We start from the raw sequence: 20,501 nt of genomic DNA, 5'->3' as shown, positions 1-20,501 counted from the left end.
TCTCACCTTACACTTGTGGTATTGCAATACCATATTTATTAGTCTTTCTTCCTCAAGTCTCTCCCTACTCAAGTCATTTTGCACATTGCTGTCAAATTGATCTTCCTAAAGCACATGTCTGATTATATCATAGCCCAACCCTTCACCAACTCAGCAAACTCCAGTTGCCTCCAGGATCAAATAATGAAATTTTTTATTTGGTGTTCAAAGCTTTTCATAACCTGGCCTTCCTCTCTATTTTTCCAGTCTTCTCATACCTTGGACCCACCATACATTCTATGATTTAGAACTGCCCGTTTAAGACATACTTCATCTTTTAGCTCTGGATATTTTCACTGGTTGTCCCCTCCCTTCTCTCCTATCTAGAATGTTCTTTCTATCACCATCTCCTGAATCCTATAAACCCAACTAAAATTCCATCTTCTACAGCAGGGTTTTTAAAACTTTTTTCTACTCACAACATTTTTTACCTGACCAGTTTTTATGTGACCCTGGGTATATTGGTATATAAAATAAGTATAGAAATCAAACATTGATTGATAATAAATTGTAATTACACAACTCCCATTTGCAACCCCATAGAACACTGCAAACCACAAAAGATGGGTTCTGCATTCCTAATTCTTCTTAATTCTAGTGCCTTTCTTCTAATGCCTTGATTATTACCAATTTATCTTGTATATAGCTGTTTGTATATAGTTATTTACATGTTGCTTCCCTTCTTACACTGTAAGCTCCTTGAGGGCAGAGACTACCTTTGACTTTTTTTTGTATCCCTAGCAACTAGCACAGTGCTTAATAAATAAACTCAATAAATGTTTATAGACCAATTGGAGATCTAATTGACAAAAGCTCAAGAAATTCAGACTTTGAAATCGGTGTGTGAACAATCCATCATTATCTTTTTCTGGTGTTTAAAAAATCTATCATTAAGAAAGATTTCTAATGGTTTGGGTTTCAATTTCTTAATTATGGAGTATTTAAGAAAGTGCTGCTTTCAGTAAGTCCTGAAAGTAAATAATTCACTTCAGTACTTTCTTAAACTATTTCTTCCTTCCAGAAGTACATAAACCCACATTATTGATTTTTTTTTCCTTTCTTATCAGTCTCATCTCCTTGGAAGATTGTAAAGATAGTGTTTCTTCCACCATCATGTACAAGAAGTAAAGTGATTGAGGGTGAGATGTTGCTGGACTGGAGTTCATGTGGAAAAAGCCCCTGAATGTTTTAGCATGAATCAGAAACTCATTGTGAGTCAGCAGTACGTTGTGGTAGGAAGACAGAAGTATGCTTTAATAGATAGAGGACTGGTCTTAAGTCAAGAAAATATGAGTTCAAATCTTGTTTCTGATGCATGTGTACAATTAATGCTTCTAGACTTCAGTGGTTCCAGGAACTTTTTTAAGACCATAAATTATGATTTACCAGTCTGTATTTGTAACTTCCCTACATTTATTAAAACCACTTTTTATTTGCCTATTTAGCTAGCTAGTTACAAAAGAAATATTACCCCTTACATTTTCTACCTGTATCAGATCACATTACAAATATTATGTTTATTTATAAGGACCACATTTTAGAGAACACATTGATGAATTGGTCTCCAGGTCATGAAATGGAATGAAAGGTCTCCAGGACAATGAGACTCAATTGCAATTATATATAAAGGATCAATGGAAAAAACTGTCAGCTTTTCTAGGATTAGAGGAATCTTAAGGAAAATATTCCTTAATATGACCTTCAAATATTCACAGTTAATTGTTGTCCGTTGTTCTCAAAGAGAACCAAAATGTTAGAATCGAATTAAAATATGTCCTATTGTGGCTGATCAGACCAATATGAGTTCAGAATACTCTGCCACAGATCAGATACAAATAATCCCTATGGACATTTCTAATGGCTTCTTTAACTTTGCACAGCTGGCATTACTTCTGAGCTAAGTCGATTCTATTTTGTTATAGAGCACCTTCTCTGATGAGGGTATGCAATTCTGGGTCACTGTCTACCATGTTATATGATCAATTCTAAACTTTTTAAGGGAGACCTTGAGAATGTCCTATATTGCTTTTTTTGACCACCTTGTGAGCGCTTGCCATGTGTGAGTTCTCCATAAAATAATCTTTTTAGCAAATTTACATGTGGCATTTGAATAATGTGACAGCTGTTGGGCTCTTTTCAGTAGAGTTTGGAATGCTTGGCAGCATTTGAAAAAAGGACCTCAGTATTTGGTATCTTGTCCTGCCAGGTGATCTTCAGAAACTTACTAAGACAATTCAAATGTGTGTTATTTCAGCTTGACCGGAAATTATAGATATGCAGATTTAAACTTGATATGAGGACAGACTTCTTAACAAGTAAAGCACATCCAAAGTAAAGCTGCCTCAGGAATGAGTCAATTTCTCATCACTGGAGGCTTTTACAAGGCAAATGACCGATTATCAGGATGTTAGATATGCTAAAGCATGTTTGTTTTTTCTGTTTCTTGAGAAGTGAGTTTTTGATGTGAGCACACATACTCAGGAATCAGCAGAGGTTGTAAAATAGGGCTTGATTTATAGTTTTGTTAATTGTTTAGAATTAAGACTGTAGGGAAAATATTAATACAGACTAAACTTAAAAATGTCTGTACAGGTTTGATTGTTGTTGTTGTTGTTGTTTTTCTCAGAGAGATGATTGCCACAAAGCATGTTGGAATATTTAACAAAGGGAATTCTTCCTTAAGTAAAAATTCTGAGAGTCCTTACAATTCAGATTTGCTCTGATTTCTTATAGATTATAGATTGGTTCCTTGTTACTCAATTTATTTTAAAATGATGGGGGGGGGGGGGTTTCAGTCTTTTGATAGATAACTTTTTTCTTCTCTTTAGTAACAATTTTTTCAAAGTTTGCCTTAGAGATTTAGCTTTGTGAGTGAAATAAAATGCTTTGTTTTGTTTTTTAGGTTAAACACTGAAGAAAAAAAGCAGAATGTGTATTTAAATTTATAAGGAATGTTTTGCAAATGGAACTAATTTGTAAATAAAATAAGATTAAAAATCCAGTTTTAGGAAACTAAAATTTTATTAGACTATACTCATAAAAACTATCCTACCAAATTGAGGAAAAGCTTTCAATCTATTCTGACTAAAATGTTGATTCTTTCACCTAATTGCCCTCTTCCTTGTAGGGCAATGTCTATGATTCCCTGGGCTGAATTTATTTCCGTGTTAAGGTGAAAATAACCTATTTTTATAACTATACACAATCACTGATAGTGCAGGGTTTGTAAGATCATGGGCAAAGATGTCAAGGGGAGAGTATTATCTTCCAGAGGCATGAGGTGGCTTTTGATCCAGTTTTGTAATTTGGCAGTTAAAGAATTGTTTCCACCCATAGCTTTTGCATGGAAGCACTTCACAAGTGCTATAGTTGGCAAGGCATCAGAGATGGGAAATCCTCAGGCATGTCTTACAGAATTTCTCCACTAATTATAGATTATTTAGTGGAGCATTAAAAAGTTTCAATAGATTGAAGAGGCTCTTCTTGACTGCTTCATTCCCCAGCCCCATTTTTTCCCTGATATTCCCATCTTTTTTTCTAATTTACCTTCCCTAACATTTTCTGCCCATCTGAATCCATACTTTTCTCCAAGGAAGCTTTCCTGACTAATTGATATTTCTTCTATTTGGCTGTCACTATTTGGTGTCTTTGGCACTTGTATCCTACCCACAACTTAGAACTCGTAGATGTCAGTGACCATTTTGTATTTTTGTTGTTTGAGTTCATCAATATGGGGGAACATCAATTGTGAAAACTGGTCATCTAGTTTTAGTCAATGAAAATGACACTAAAGAAGATACATTGCCATCATTTTATTGACATAAAAGCATTGAATTTGTGTTCATGACTGAGATGAGAATGGAAAGGTAGGTTTCATTGAGATAATAGAATTATTAAGAAATATTGTGCATCCATGATTTCATTGCTGTTGTTGCTTCTCTACTAGTTGCAGCCCATCCACACCTTTTAAATTTATATTCTCTTTGTCCTTGGTTTCTAGTTAATTATTGATTGTCTACTTAGTTAAGTTCAATCTTTCTTCAGTTCTTGCAACATTTCATGCATATCCATGGAGCACTCAGCTTGTTCGCTGATTATTTCTGCTTCTTGCTACAAGATCAGCTCACTTCCTTGAAATTATGTCTTATACCCCTTGCCATTTGCAAGCTATTTTTAAAGTTGATGCCTTTCATTTTTAATTATTCAGTAGTTTCAATTGTGTCCAATTCTTCATGACCCTATTTTCCATTCTTGGCAAAGATATCAGAGTGGTTTGCCTTTTTCTTCTCCAGTTCATTTTTACAGATAAGGAAACTGAGGTAAATAGTGTTAATTACCTTGCCCAGAATCACACAGCTAGTAAGTGTCTGTGCACTGTCTGTCTTCACATTTGTTTCCTTTGCTATTAAATGATGGGGCTACGGAGTGTTTGTGTTCAAAGGACCTGGATTCAAATGTTGCCTGAATATTTATAACTTTGTGTAAGTTATACTCCCCCCAAAGAGCTCTTAAAGGAGAGAAAGGGACCCACATGTGCAAAAATGTTTGTGGCACCCTTTTTCATAGTGGCAAGAAATTAAAAACTGAGTGGGTACCCATCAGTTGAAGAATGGCTGAATAAGTTATGGTATATGAATGTTATGGAATATTATTGTTCTATAAGAAACAACTAGGAGGATGATTTTAGAAAGACCTGGAGAGACTTAAATGAACTGATGCGAAATGAAATGAGCAGAACCAGGAGATCATTGTACACAGCAATATTATAATATATATAATATCAATATTATATGACGATCAAGTCTGATGAAGGTGACTCGTTCCAACAATGAGATAGCTGATAATATTTCCAATGATCTTGTGATGAAGAGAGCCATCTACACCCAGAGAGAGGACTGTGGGAACTGAGTGTGGATCACAACATAACATTTTCAGTCTTTTTAATGTTGTTCACTTGCATTTTGTTTTCTTACTCATTTTCTTTCCTTTTTGATCTGATTTTTCTGGTGCAAAAAGAGAATTGTATAAATATGTTTATATATATTGGATTTAACATATTTTAACATATATGACATTTTTTTAAAAAAGTTTTTGATCTGAGTTATGAGCCTGAGTCAGACATAGACCTACAATGCAGGGCTTAGAGTCAAGATGACCTGAATTTAGATCTAGCTTCAGACATTTACTAACTGTATGACCTTAGACAAGTTACTTTTTGACTCAGTTTCCTCAACTATATCAACAAGGGTGATAATAGTATATACAGGAGTCAGGTGGCTCAGTAAATAGAGTGCTAGGCCAAGAATCAGAAAGACTTGTCTTTCTGAGTTCAAATGTGACCTTAGCTACTTGCTAGCTGTGTGACCTTGGAAAAGTTACCCTTACTTCCTTATCTGTAAAAAAAAAAAAAAAAAAACTAGAAAAGGAAATGGCAAATTACTCTGATATCTTTGCAAGGAAAGCCCCAAATGAAGTCCTGAAGAATCGGACGCCACGGAAAAATGACTGAACAGCATGAATAGTAACATATATCTTCCAGAGTTGTTGTGAAGATAAAATGAAACATATTTATTAAGTGCTTCACATAGTGCCTGGCATATAATAGGTACTAGAAAAATAGATATTATGAATTATTATCATTATTAATTACTTATATATCTTGCTTAACAGATCCTTATCAAGAAATACTTGATTTTGATGAAAGATTTTTTTCCTAATCAATAATTTTCTCATATAAATTGATTTTGTTTATGCAAAATTAACTTTATGCAGTCAAAATGATCTGTTTTATCTTTTATTTCATTATTAAAGGTCTTCAATTTTTAAAATAATATGCTCTTTTATAATTAATCTGCTAATTTGGAATTCGTCAGAATGTAGGTTGTAAAATAGTGATCTAAATCTATTTTTCCCCTCTTGCTTCCCAGTTTTCCCAGTGATTGTATCAAAGAGAGAATCAATTACCTTCTTGCCTCATTTGTTTGTGGTCTCTCACTACTAGGTTTATTGAGTATGATTGTTTCTTATTCTTTTTCATCTAACTTGTATCAAATAGTTTTGATGAGTTTTATTATGTAATTTAAAGGCTTTACTCTTTACTCCTATATTTGAAAAAAGTTTTCTTCAGATACTAGATGTCAGTAAATATTTTGATTAGCAGTATACAAAAATAACTTTTGTTTCTTTGATGAAAGTTCATTATCATGGGAATTGATTTAGCTTTGATAGTCAGCAAGTCCTCAGCATTCTTGGTACTTTTCCTTTCTTATTAGAGGACTAGAAGGCAGAATAAGAAACTCTTCTCAAGCCCTCCCTTTATAGATGGTTTATAATTTTCCAACTACTTCTATTTTTCCATCAGCTGTTCTACTTGGTTTCTACTCCACCACCTTCAAATAGTCATTACTCCCAATTAGCAGCTGCCTCTTCCCCTTTTTGTCTTCCTTTTACTTGTTTATTTCCTTCCTTAGATTGTAAGCTTCTAGAGGCAGGGGCTGTATGTTTCTTATTTTTATCCTCTGGGCTTAGTACTGTACCGGCATATAGTTGGCATTTGAGAATTGTTTATTAACTATGAATGTTTATTATTAATTATCATTAAATTGACTATTACAGATATAAATCTGTAAGAATTTAGGTAATATGATTTCAAATTATGAACAATGAATATTCCTTCTATCATTTAATTAATTCATTATTTCTTTAAAGGACATTTTGTAATTGTATTCATATAAATCTTGGGTATGTCTTAGTATATTAACTCCCAAATATTTTAAATATTTTGTAACTACTTGTTTGTTTGTTTGTTTTTTTATAGCTTTTTATATACAAGTTATATGCATGGGTAATTTTACAGCATTGACAATTGCCAAACCTTTTATTCCAATTTTTCCCCTCCTTCCCTCCATCCCCTCCCCTAGATGGCAGGTTGACCAATACATGTTAAATATATTAAACTATAAATTAAATACAATAAGTATACATGACTTAATAGTTATTTTGCTGTACAAAAAGAATCAAACTTTGAAATAGTGTACTATTAGCCTGTGAAGGAAATCAAAAATGCAGGCGGACAAAAATATAGGGATTGGGAGTTCTATGTAATGGTTCATAATCATCTCCTATTAATTAATCTCCTATTAATTAATTAAAAGAACTCCTAGGAGTTATTTTGCTGGGTGTAGCTGGGTTTAGTTCTTTATTGCTCTATTGGAACTGATTTAGTTCATCTCATTGCTGGAGATGGCCACATCCATCAGAATTGATCATCATGTAGTATTGTTGTGTAACTACTTGTAATGTAATTTCCCCCTCTGTTCTTCCGACTAAAGTTTGTTATTGCCATATAGAAAATTTAATGATTTTTATGGTGTTTTTTTTTTTAAGATCCTATTACTTTTCTAAGAAGCCTTTTTGTTTACAAATAAAAATAATTTTTATTTCTCTTTACCAGTGTTTATCCTTTAATTTCTTTGTCTTATTTTAGTAGCTTCACTAACATTTCTAGAACTATAGTAATAGTGAAAAGTCCTGGGGCCTCCTTGCTTTATCTCAACATTTATTATGAAAGTTTTTAGTACGTCCCCAGGAATAGGGAGATGATAATCCTACTTCTCTCCAATATTGTCAGGCCATATATTATAGTGGGGATTTCTTTGCTATATGGATTGGTGTAGATGGCAACTAAAGTCCCTTCTAACTCTCAAATTCTGTCATTCTTTGAAGATTCATTAAGTGGGCTAGAAAGTGTAGTAATAGGGCAGATGACAAGATACGGTGGGCTAGAGGATTTAGTAGCAAGGCAGATAGTAAGGCCAGGTGCTCCTCTCTTTTACAGGAAGAATTATAGTTGGCAACAAGTGGAATAAGTGACCATGTCCATCCATCAAGGCAGGGATAAATGGAGGTACTGACCCATCTGTTAGGAATAGGCAAGAGGCATTCTCTTAGGCTGTTCCCCATGCCTGGAACATTCTTCCTCCTCTATTCCGGCTATGGACTTTCCTGGCTTCCTTTAAGTACTTTTTCTCTTAATTATTTACTATTTATCCTATATATAACTTGCTTTGTATATGTTTGTTTGCATGAGGGTAGAGATTGTAGTTTTTTCGTATGCCCAGAACTTAGCACCTTCCCTGGGACATAGATGGTAGGCCTTAATAAATTTTTAGTGATTGATTGATTAGTTAATAGGATTCCCACCCACAGAAGAAGGAATGGAATATAAGCATCTGGCCAGGAAGGAAAAATAGTATTGGAAGGAAGTTTGCATGGAAAAGATATCTCACACTAAAATTTGTTAATAAAAAAGTCTTATGGATATATTTTTAGTCTAAGAAGGATGTTCCATTGAAGTAGATACTTAGTGTTGAGGTAATCAACACTAGTCCAAGTTACTTAAAACATATATTTAGTGATCTTGTGATTAAAAAGAGCCATCTACACCCAGAGAGAGGACTATGGGAACTGAGTGTGGTTCACAGCATAGCATTTTCATTCTTTTTGTTGTTATTTGCTTGCACTTTATTTTCTTTCTCATTTTTTTTCCGGTTTGATTTGACTTTTCTTGTGCAGCAAGATAATTGTATAAATATGTATGTATACATTGGATTTAACATATTTCTACCATGTTTAACATATATTAGATGACTTGCCATCTAAGGGAGGGGATGGGGAAATAGGGGGAGAATTGGAACACAAGGTTTTGCAAGGGTTAATGTCAAAAAATTATCCATGAATATATTTTGAAAAATAAAAAGCTTAAATAAAATTCGGGGGAAGAACTTATATTTGGCCAAGAGTGTATTAAAGGTTTAAGAATTAAACCTTTTATCTACTGAAAATCATTCCGGTTAATTTGACTACAAGAGCTTTTCACTGTCCTATTAAAATTGAGAGATGATTATGTATTCAAGAACGGGTTCTTTTAAACCTTTTTTTTTCAGATGAACAAACTGAGACCCAAATAGAGTTTGAACCCACTTCTCTATTGATTCTAAGACTAACATTCTTCCTACTGCCTTATGCTACTACTATACTTATACTACTCTTTTGTGAAAGCCAATACAACATAGAGTCTCCAAATGGTTCTTGTCTTCCCAATATTTCTGCTAGTGGTACTTTCCTGTTCTCATCCTTGAGGTTAGCTTTATCATTCCATGACATACCATGGAGAGGCAGAATGGTTTAGAGAGCCAAGTTTTGCAGCCAGGAAGATTTGGGTCAATACTATATATTATCCTGGGGAAATCATTTAACTTCTCAGTGTTTTAGAGAACTCTTCAAGATTCATAAATTGCAAAGAAAATGTTAACTTGAACTTGTAAATGGAATTTCTTCCTCCATAAATCAATGTAAGTATGATTCCTATCCCTGCACTTAAAATGTCATATAGGTTAGGGAAGAGGTTCAACTAATATATCCCTTATAGGTCTTTGAGGGTGAAAGGGCAATAGAGGACATTTATTGCATTTCAAAAAATCCAGATTCTTTTTCCACATCCAAATATTTTTCAAAATAACACAATTCTTCCTAAGAAATTAGAAAATTACTTGTACTTAACTAAGTAAACTTTCCAGATAGCCAGCTATAGGTACAGCAGGGAGAAATTTTAAAAAAAAGAAAGAAAGAAAGAAAGAAACATTTATTAAAATGAGATGTATATTACTCTTTCAAGTTTTTCAGGCATATTTTTTAAAAATTGGGCAAATTGGGCATGTCATCTCATAATGACTCCACATAGCTTTGAGGCTTCCCTATCTTAAATTTCCCAGTAGAATTCCAGTGTGTGCTTTCTCCCACTTTTGTTTTTTGGTCAGAGGATTTCGGCTCTCTCACTCATCTTTCATTAGGCAGTTGATGTATTTTTTTTTCTTAGCACAACCAGATGTGTTAAATATTCTCATGGTTCTAAAGTTTTATTCAGATTGTTGAATGAAAACTCTTGATCATTCTTCTAAAAGGGCAAAAAAAAAAATCTTTTTGTCCCCATGTGTTGAGAGTGAGGTTGGCAGACACACTGATTATAGTTCTGGTTTGTAAAGCAGTTTCTTTGATCAAATGACAAGCAGATGGTGGTGGTGATAAACTCTAAGAAATGGTTTGCTCTGGTGTTCACAGAATTTCTGTGAAATGTGTAGAAAGATGCCTAAACTATTGGATTTGAAATTCTGAGGCAGGGCAAACTTTAGGTTCCCTACATATCCCAAGAGTATAAAAAGAAAATAAAAAAGCTTCCATGTTTATATTGTTTGGGGCTTTACCTGATGCCTTCCTTATAACAATCCTGTGACATAGGTAGAGCAAGATTTTTTATTTTTAATCACTTAATCTGTAAACATTTATATTAAGTTCTACTATGTGCCAGATACTACACTAAGTTCTAGGCATTGTACTGTCCCTATTTTATTGATAAGAAAACAAAGCCCCTGAGAGATCAGATTTTCTTTCCCAAGCTCTGTGACAAAAATACAATTGGAACCAAAATCTGCACATTACAAAGGGCTTTCCCTAATGTTCAGTGTTTAAAAAGCATATTCTAAGTGTTGTTTTTCAGTCCCTGACTCATGTAAGAGCTTTTACTCTGGGTGGGATATGTACACAGATTAGTAAAGGGAAGGTATATGCAAAATCATGCAAATAATTTCAAGAGGGAAAGTATACTAATAATTGTGAAGAATTGAGAAGAAAACCCTTTCTAAGAGGTGGCATTTGAGTTGTGTTTTTGAAAATATACAAATATGAGCATTTTCATATACAAAGAAGAACAAGAGATTGTGTATAAAATAAATGTTGAATTCATATGACAGGTTTTTTATTTTTTGTTTTTTAATTTAGGTATGTACTGAATCCAGTCTATTAGATTCAAAGCTGTTCTGTTGTCTTGTCTCTCTGTGAATTTCATTCTGCTCATTTTTTAAAAAGCGGTTTAATGACTTTACTTTCTCCTCCTTTTTTCCCATTCCTTGTTCACTGAGTTTTTGTCTTCCTCCCTCCCTTCCTTCCTTCATTCCTTCCTTCCTTCCTCCCTCTCCTTTCATGATCTATGCTTCAAAAAGAAATTTCTACCCTCCTTTTCCACCGTGTGTTCCATTTTTTTTCTTCCCCTTCTTCTAATACCATAAACAAAATGAAATACATAGGTTGTTTCTTTTAACTTTCTTTTGGCATTTGAAGATAATAGAATTCAAAGAAACATTTGATACTTCTTTCCCTATTAGAGTATAAGCATATTCATAAATCCCCTTCCAGTTTCTTGGATTTTTTTTTTCTAATTTCCTGATGTGGGATGTGGGCTAGATTAGGCTAGATTCTGCCCCTTCCTGAGAGTAAGTACTTGAGTTCTGCTTGACCCTGACCTTTATTTCCTACATTTCTGATGCTGGCATTCACTTTCCCTGGAATGTTTGTGCTCAGAGCACTTATATATTATAAGCCCTCGTGGATCATTCAAGTTCACAATGCTGTGGGTCTTCAAGGCCCTTTGGAGTTTTCAGGTTAGGGTGCTATGAATTTCCAGTATCCTTTGGGTTCTCAGAGTGACATGAATTTCTGACTACCCTTTAGCTTTTTTGTCTGCTCTCAGGTATGCTGCACTATAATTTTAGGTGTTCTTGAGGGGTTCTTGTCTAAGTATATAGGCATATTTATCTATTCCTTCAGTATCTGCAAGCTGCTGGCTATTTTTAACTACAGTCTGAACAAAGATACTTGCTACAATTTTTCTTTGATTTCTTGAATGTTATTTAATCTGGTCCTCTTCTTACTTTGTTGCTGCTGTATGTGTGTAAAAGCTGGTCCTTTCTTCAATCACTTAGGTAGCCATCTTTAATGAAAGTCCTGAATTTTGATTTTAAGGAAGCAAGGGATTCTAGAGGAGGAGAGGGAGGAGGAGGAAGAGGGAAAAGAAAAGAATATCATCTTGCATGAATTTCAAAATATAAATAGAAATATACATAGATATGTATAACTATCTGTATACCTATAGATGTGTATACACACACATCTATACTTAAATATCAGGGATCTAATCAAGGGAGTTTGTTTTGAACATTGTTTCTCTGCTCTTCTCATTAGTGTTTTCAGACTCACTTTATCCATATGTCTATTGAAGTCAGTAATAAGAAAAGGAGGAGGTTTTCCATTATGAAGATATTTCTTTTTTTTGGAGCTCATACCTCTGGCACAGGCCAAAAAAAGTCAGTAATTGTTAGCTACCTTATTTTATTTTCCAAAACACACATAATTTATTGTTACCCATACTGTAAGTATTTTTGCATGACACACTTTGCTGTTCTACTTTTGTGAAATAAAAACTGCTAAAAGCTTAACCTTCACTTTTAATTACTGTCAAGCAGACTTAATATAATAAAAGTCATGAAGAAGTCTTATGATTATTATTATCATTAGAAGTCAAATCATTATCCTCATGCAATAGGTATCACTAAGCTATTGTTAAAAACAGTTTCCAAACAGCAAAGATTAAGTAGAAAACACACATGAATTTTGTGAATGGAGCCATGAAGTGGAATCCCCTCGTGAAGGCATTGTGCATGAATTATTTGGAAAGGGGGAAAAAAAGTTATTTTTAGAAGCAGCATCCCCATGATTCTGAAGCTGTGTATTTGACAAACTAGAAATACATGCACTAAATAAAAATTACCAGATGTCAGTCTCTGTATATTGCCAACTGGCAAGACGTGGTAGATTAGAAGTTGGGAAGAAATGATGCTCTTTTCTTATCCATGTTGGCTCAGGATTGGTGTAGGTAAGATCTTGATCTCAAAATTAAAGAAAAATATCCAGAGTACTTTTGCTTATTCAAAGACCTTATAAAAGTCCCATTTAAGGGGCATCTAGTTGGTTCAGTGTCTAGAGCACCAGTCCTGAAGTCAGGAGGACCCAAGTTCAAATTTGACCTTGGAGACTTAACAATGTCCTAGCTGTGTGACCCTAGGAAAGTCACTTAACCCTAATTGCCTCGGGGGGAGGGAAGGGGGGGTGAGGGGAGTCCTATGTAATAATTGTGGCAATCTGCATTTTATTTTTTTCATGATTTACATTTACATTTTGCAAAATGGATTTTTTAAAAAAGGATTGGCAATTGTCTTGGATACTAAAGCCTAAATTGTATGTGGTCAATGCTGAATGCAGTGAGAAGCTGATTACTTCCCATCTGTATACAATATTCATGCTAAAATATCTTACTTTTTCCTGAACCTGCTCATTCTGTTTTTCTTTCATTTTTAGAAATTCGAGCTCAGCTGATAGAACAGCAGAAATGCCTGGAACAGCAAACTGAGATGCGGGTACAGCTCCTGCAGGACCTACAAGATTTCTTCCGCAAAAAAGCTGAAATTGAGACTGAATACTCCCGCAACCTGGAGAAGTTAGCAGAGAGATTCATGGCTAAAACAAGAAGCACAAAAGATCACCAGCAATACAAGTAAGAGCCGCTTCAAGAAGTCTTCCAAGATATGAACCTGTTTGTCCACCAATGTAGATGATTCTTGCTCTTTTTCCTATCTGTGTAGCTGTTGAACAAACAAAATGATAAAATAATAACAAAATGCAATGTTCTATGACAAAATCATCCCCTTAATTTTTTTTCCTCTTAAAGTGGGACAGACTATCCACAGTGAATTGTGTAGTCACATTGGAAATTGTGTGTGTGTGTGTGAGAGAGAGAGAGAATGTATGTGTGTGAAAAGAGATGTGAAAGCTAGTAATGTCTCTAGAAGTAACTGATAGCAAATTAGTATTTTGATATTATTTTTACAGGTATTGATGTATGTTACTTTAAGGTTTATAAAGCACTTTACAAATATTATTATCTCATTTGATCCTCCTGACAATAATTATACCCATTTTATAGATGAAGAAGTAGGGTGGTTAGACCGCACAGTGGATAGAGTACCAGCCCTGAAGTTGGGAGGACCTGAGTTCAAATTTGGCCTGAGACACTTAACACTTCCTTATGTATAACCGTGGGCAAGTCACTTATCCCCAATTGCCTAGTAAAAAAGAAAAAAAAAAAGATGAAGAACTGAGGCTCCCTGAAGTTCAGTGATTTGCTTCCTTAACATGCTTCAACTATATTCAAATTTAGGTTTCTTCTTCAAGTTTATATTGCTATTCAAGTAAATCTATTTATATTTGTTAAATCATCTTCATTGTGTCAATCATTAAATTGTCTTTCTGTTTTCCACAGTTTTCCCCCTTCTCCATTTTTATTTAGATATTTTCATATCAATACAGTTGAATTCAAATCCAGATATACAAGTAACATCTGAGTCCTAGCTCTGGATTTTCCTTCAATCACTTAGACCTACAATAACAGTATAGTACAGTATGTCTGCTTTTTCCATCTGTAGAGATTGTAACTCATCTGCATCTTCTCATCCTGTGCGACTCTTGTCTGTGTTTTCCTTCTTAATAGGATCTAACCAATGTGCCAGTGACCTCATTTTATGGATCTCAATGAAGTTCTTGATTTGGCCATCTTTTCAATTTTCTTACATTCTGGCCCTCCATGTTCAGGATGGGGATGGGAGAATTAAATATACTTTAACCTGATCTTTACTAGTACTGACCCTAGAAATGACTTTTTTGTTAGGATTATTCATTTTTTGAAATGGATACTTTCTACTATGATAGGCAAACTTATCCTTCAAGTAATTCCCAGGTCCTTCAACCCTCCCAACATGCCATACACACACTAATCACCTGCCTGCCTGTATTCCCCATCACATCCATGAATTCAATTCCTATCTATTCCCTGGGGTTCTTGTGTTAAGTTTAAGAGAAATTTTTAAAAATTTAAGAAAATATGGCATTATGCTAAAGGAATCATTATTGCAATTCCTTGTAAATTCCTGGTGATGTCAGTTACTATCTAGAATAATAGAAAACTCCTTAATCCCATTTATAGCCATATTATGGTCAAGTTTGAGGCAGGTAAAAAAAAATACTAAAAAATATTTTTAAGGAGGTGAATGATGGTGGTGTATAAAAACAATGGTCTGTTCTCAGTCTTTGGGACTTTTTTTTCAATCAAATATTATAAATTGTCTTTATTGATAAGGAAAGACCAAAGTATCCTCCCCCTCCCAAGGCTTCTGCTAATCATACAATACACTACTTAGTAGTCCATAGAAAAGGATCGTTTACTTTACCAGAAGAAGCAAGTTCTTCAAAGTATAAAATATTTCTAACCGATGCCAAAATTCCTTTTCTTTGAAAAGCATTTCTTTCAATTATGAATTTTAAAAAATATATTCTGAGGAAAGACCCAAAAGCTTCTCTCTCTGTCTCTCTCTCTCTCTCTCTCTCACACACACACACACACACACACAAGTATCTATATGTATGGAGAAAGAAAATTCTATATATCCATATAGATACAGCTATAGATAATGAGGGTGTGTATGTGTATAACAGAAAAGGAGAGAGGAGAGAGGGTGTTCTGTATATCCATATGGATTTATATCAATTAAGGAGAGGAGATGTGTTATAGATGTAGTGCAATTATATATATGTTTTGGATTATTTCAGTACATACCAGTTATTATAATTCAGATAAATAAAGTAAATGTGTATGTATCTATACAGGGATTTTCTATGCCCAAAAACTTCTAACTTGTTTATTCTGTATTACCTTGCATTGGAATGAAACTTTTAAAACACTAGTAAAACACAGATAAAATATAGTCCCATTTGAAATAATGATGCCTGATTTCCTCATTAGCTTTTTATTATCCATTATTGGTCTGTTGTTAGAAGTTTTTGAATACAGGGTGGATGACCACTTTATGAGGATTTTTTAACTGGGGATTATGATTTGAGTAAGTTGAGTTAGATAACCACTGATGGCTGTCTCCTGGATTTTATAATCCCATGAAAATCTATGTTGTAGGGATGATAGTCCCTAATATAGATCAACACTTCAAGGGAAGATAGATGAGAGCCAAAAATGTCCTTTCCCATAGTTTTCTTCCTGCATTCCTTGTCTATAGAATTCCTTGTCAGAAATTAGTACTCCTTGCCTCTATATTTATTACCTATTTTGTATTATAATTACTTATTAAACTTTGGAACTTTGCATATATCTTTTCTTCCTCATTGAATTGTAAGCTGGTAGGGGGGAGGTATGAGAGTTCACACTCACTTTCCAATGTTCCTTCTCTGAGTGTAGCTGCTTCTGTCCATCATTGATCAATTGGAACTGAATTAGATCTTCTCTTTGTTGAAGATCAGAATACATCCTCATACAGTATTGTTGTTGAAGTCTATAATGATCTCCTGGTTCTGCTCATTTCACTCAGCAAGAGTTCCTATAAGTCTTTCCAAGTCTCTCTGTATTCATCCTTGGTGGTCGTTTTGTACAGAATATTCCGTAACATTCATATACCACAATTTACCCAACCATTCTCCAATTGATGGGCATCCATTCATTTTCCAGCTTTTAGCCACCACAAAAAAGGCTGGTCCAAATATTTTGACACATACATCCCTTCCCTTCTTTAGTATCTCTTTGGGATATAAGCCAAGTAGGACTCATGTTTTTTAAATGCTTTACATATATTTTCTTATTCAATCCTCACTGTTCAAAATAGGGATATACTGCTGATAAACATTTTTTGTTTTGCCACACTGATGGAGATCCAGAAAATTGGAAAAAGTTGAAGAGGGATTCCCTATGATCGATGGGGTCATCCAAACATTTCTATTTGCAGAAAACTTTGTGCTAATTGCATCTAGACCAACTAGTAACTAGAAGAGTTTAGCCTGACCATCCATTTAGGTGTGACCAAATGGTTGAAGAATATCTTTTTCCTAGATTATGAAATGTATTTGAATTTGTTAGTATGCAAGTCTGGAATAGATAATACAGGTAGACAGTGGTCCAGAGTTAAATAGGAGGAGAAGAAAAGCAGATTGCAATTTCCTGAAGACAAATGTCTTCAGGAAATTGCAGAGTACACATAGATTTATATTTTTAATGACAGTATTCTATCACTGTTGCTTTATGATCATGAAATATTGAATATAGCCATCTTTGCAGATTTCAAAATAAGGAGCAGATGGTGACTATGGGAAACCTGCATATTATGATCAATATCAAGTGATTGATGAGAATTAGTTAATTACAGATGAACAGCCTTGCGATAGATCCACTGATAACCTTATGATATCAGGAGAAGACAAGAAAAGCCTTATTCTTGTCACATGGATCCTCCCGCTTGTGGTGACCTTGGGGATGAACAAGGCTTCAGGGTCAACTGGGTCAACTATTGTGGAAGAAATGCCGTCTGTATTGTTGAAAAAGGATCAAGTTGTTTTCCTTCATTCTCAAAGAGAATCATAACTTCAGAGAGAATTGAGTGAGAGAGGTTACCTGCCCCACTCTCTCCTCCAGAGCCATCTAGGTTCAGTGGCCAGATATAGATGAAGACAAGTGGACTTAGCTCTGGATTCCTTGGGAGACATTGGCCTTTTTTAAGCTAAGGTCTTCAGCAGGAAGGAACAATCAATTTAAAAATAATAATATTATTTGAATATTGAGAAGTAAGATCTTCATAGCAATCTTGTGAAATAAGTAGCGCCAATATTATAACTCTTGGGCTACAGATCAGGTAAACAAGATTCAGAATATTTATGAGACTTGCCCAGTGTTATAAAGGTAGTGTGTTTTGGAGCTTGTGATGGATACAAAATATTCTGATTCAGCATCTAATGTTCTTTCTATATTATAAAGAACTAGCCCCTCTAAGCCTGGAGTGGAAGAGGGGTGGGAATTGTGAGTGATTATAGAGAATAAGTATTCTAGAATATCTGTTGGAATCCTTACAAAGTGTTAAGTCATTAGAATTGATAGAGACAATAATTATCCAATATTAGCATGGTTCAGTATGATTGATCTGATCCTACAAGGAGATGTTATGGGCCAGAACTTGAAACAAGGTATTAAGTAATATTGATAGAAACAATGCTTGTGTTTGCACCTTTTCAAGAATTCACACATTAGCTCACACATTGGAGTTCACAAGTAAGGGAGATTTACAAAGTTAACTTTGTAATTTTGTGAATTCACACTCCCATAATCCCACTCCCAGAGGAGGAGTCAACCTTTGAGAGAGCATCAAAAACAGCTGAGCTCAGTCATCAGAGTTCAGTTGAAAAGATGCAGAGTGGAGGAGAGTCAGTTCAGAAGAAGCCACAAGTCGGAGTTGAGCTAGAGGCAAAAGTCACTTTGGAAGACTGACAGAGTGAGAGTTCAGTTTGGGAGATTGAGAAGCTAATCGGCAGTCCAGCAGAACCAAGATTCAGAGAGGCTGAAGCTAGCAAGCTCTCGGAACCAAAGAAAGATAACTGGGCTATTTTGGAAGAAACAATAAAGAACTACTTTAACACCTGGCTTTATTTTGGGTGATTATTACTCAGAACTGAAACTAAGGCTGCCTCTAGAAAACCTCCCCAACAAACCTGCTTCCAGAGAACCATCATATATTATAAAAAAGAAGAGAACACCACAAATACCAGTGAATTGAAATGGCATGAGCAGAGACATTGAGGTAGAAGATTACAAGTCATGTTCAGATAAAAATAAGTTGACCAGTTTGGCAAAAGCAGAGGGATCATGATCTCTAAGGTCCTGTTAGGCTCTCTATTTGTGATCATTGGCAGCGAGAAAACCTAACAAAGTACTCTGTACATAGTTGGAACTTAATATATGTTAATTAAATTGAATGAGAAGTAGGGACCATAAAGGTAGGGATGGGGCTTAAATTCTAGAATAAGGAGTTGGAACTTTATTACATAGACAACAAGGAGTCATTGACAATTTTTGCATTGAGGGATAAAGTATAGAAAACTTAGCAATCTCTCAGGAAGTTTTATATCTTCCAGTATAGAGGATGAATTATTAAGTAAAGATAGTTGTAGAGCTGTTTGTCTTTAATTCTCAAAGAGGACCAACAACATCAGGAGAAAATATTTTGACTTGCAAGTAAATTAGATTTAAGTAAAGTAAAGATGTGCAAAGTCATCAGTCCCACTCTCTCCTGCAGTCATGACAGTCCAATGGCGAGACATAGATCAAGACAACCTGTGATAGCCCAGGATGCAGTAGGAAACCTTGGCCTTTTCAGGGCAAGGTTCTTTTCTTGTTTGTCTGAGACAATACCCATTCAAGTAGTTACAGATTAGATAAGAACTGAGGGGGAAAAAAAAAGATGATTTAGTTCACTATCACAGAAGCATCCATTCTAGAAGGAAAGACTCTCAGAGTTTCTGACTAGAACAGAAACAATTGCTATTCATACTCATAAGCCATCAAAATCAAAACAATGAGTCAATGAGAGTTGGGATGGGACCTAACATCATAACAATGATGAGAGGATCATAACAATGATGAGAGAGAGAGAGAAATCCAAAGAAGGTTTATATAAGGAGGTGTGAGGGGCATCAGGACAGTATATAAGCAATAAATATAAGCTCTCCTAATAGGCAGGAGTGAATTTGCTAAGGTTTGTTTTGGGTTTTACCCACCCTGAGAATCTTGATTGTTATCATTTGTAGGCTAGTGGATGATTTCCAGATTAAGAAGAAAAGTTCTGTACCAGAGTTGAGCTGGCCCCACCCTTCATACTTTCATCATTCATTCATTTGTCCATTCAACTCTGATCTGACCTTATCTTTTAAGCTGGGCAGATATTTGAAAAACACATGCTTCAGAATTTTCCTTCTGCTCTCCATCTGAGTAGCTAACATTCTACTCACTTATTCAATGAAAACTTATTAGATATCTCTTATATGCAGTTTTCTATGCATATCACTCTATAAACTTCTGAATATGAAACTTCAGTGAAAAAATTGGGGGTATGGTTAGCTTGGATATTCTTTGAACAAACAAAACTAGAAGTTTCTAGGAATGTGCTTTTTTCCCATCACAAGGGTTCATTTCCTGCCACCTGGCTTTTGCCCAGCCAACAGTACCCAGTAATTTGTGTATGTGTGTATGTGTGTATGAGAGAGACAGAAAGAAACAGAGGCTGCCAAAGCCTGACACTTAATAAAAGCTCTAATAACTTCAAGATGATTGTTTCAAGTTTTTGTCAACAGTAACTAGTCACCAGACATAACACATCTGCAGTTTTAGGTCTCCGCCTTAAATGAAATAAAAAGTTATATGTATTTAAAAAAAACTGTTTCCCTTCTTGTGCTATGCTAGTTTTACAGAGTATGATAAATCTGTTCTCATTAAGGAAGCAAGGATTGAGGGGAAAGTTTAATAAGTAACATGGCATTTTCCTTGTTAACTTAGAGCCTATATATTCTATTTTAAAGACAAGAAAAAAATGCCTACTGTTATTTATGAATAACTGCTCAAGAATCCTTTATCTTTCACAAAATATATTCATAGTTAGCCTGTAGGTTGGACAAGAGAAAAGAATATCAAATTT

At 34.7% G+C, this 20,501-nt stretch overlaps 1 protein-coding gene across 4 annotated transcripts in view; it reads left to right on the top strand.

Annotated features, from left to right (window-relative positions):
* Positions 1–20,501, top strand: part of SRGAP1 (SLIT-ROBO Rho GTPase activating protein 1) — a 290,112-nt gene that overhangs the window by 114,088 nt on the left and 155,523 nt on the right. For all 4 annotated transcript variants that reach the window (XM_031940927.1, XM_031940925.1, XM_031940926.1 and 1 more), the window contains exon 2: positions 13,288–13,483. In XM_031940927.1, coding sequence (XP_031796787.1) covers positions 13,288–13,483 — 196 coding nt within the window. The remainder of the gene's footprint in view (positions 1–13,287; positions 13,484–20,501) is intronic.

This window comes from Sarcophilus harrisii, chromosome 5 (genome assembly GCF_902635505.1).
Source record: "Sarcophilus harrisii chromosome 5, mSarHar1.11, whole genome shotgun sequence".
NCBI lineage: Eukaryota > Metazoa > Chordata > Mammalia > Dasyuromorphia > Dasyuridae > Sarcophilus > Sarcophilus harrisii.
This window is presented reverse-complemented; position numbering and strand designations above follow the sequence as displayed.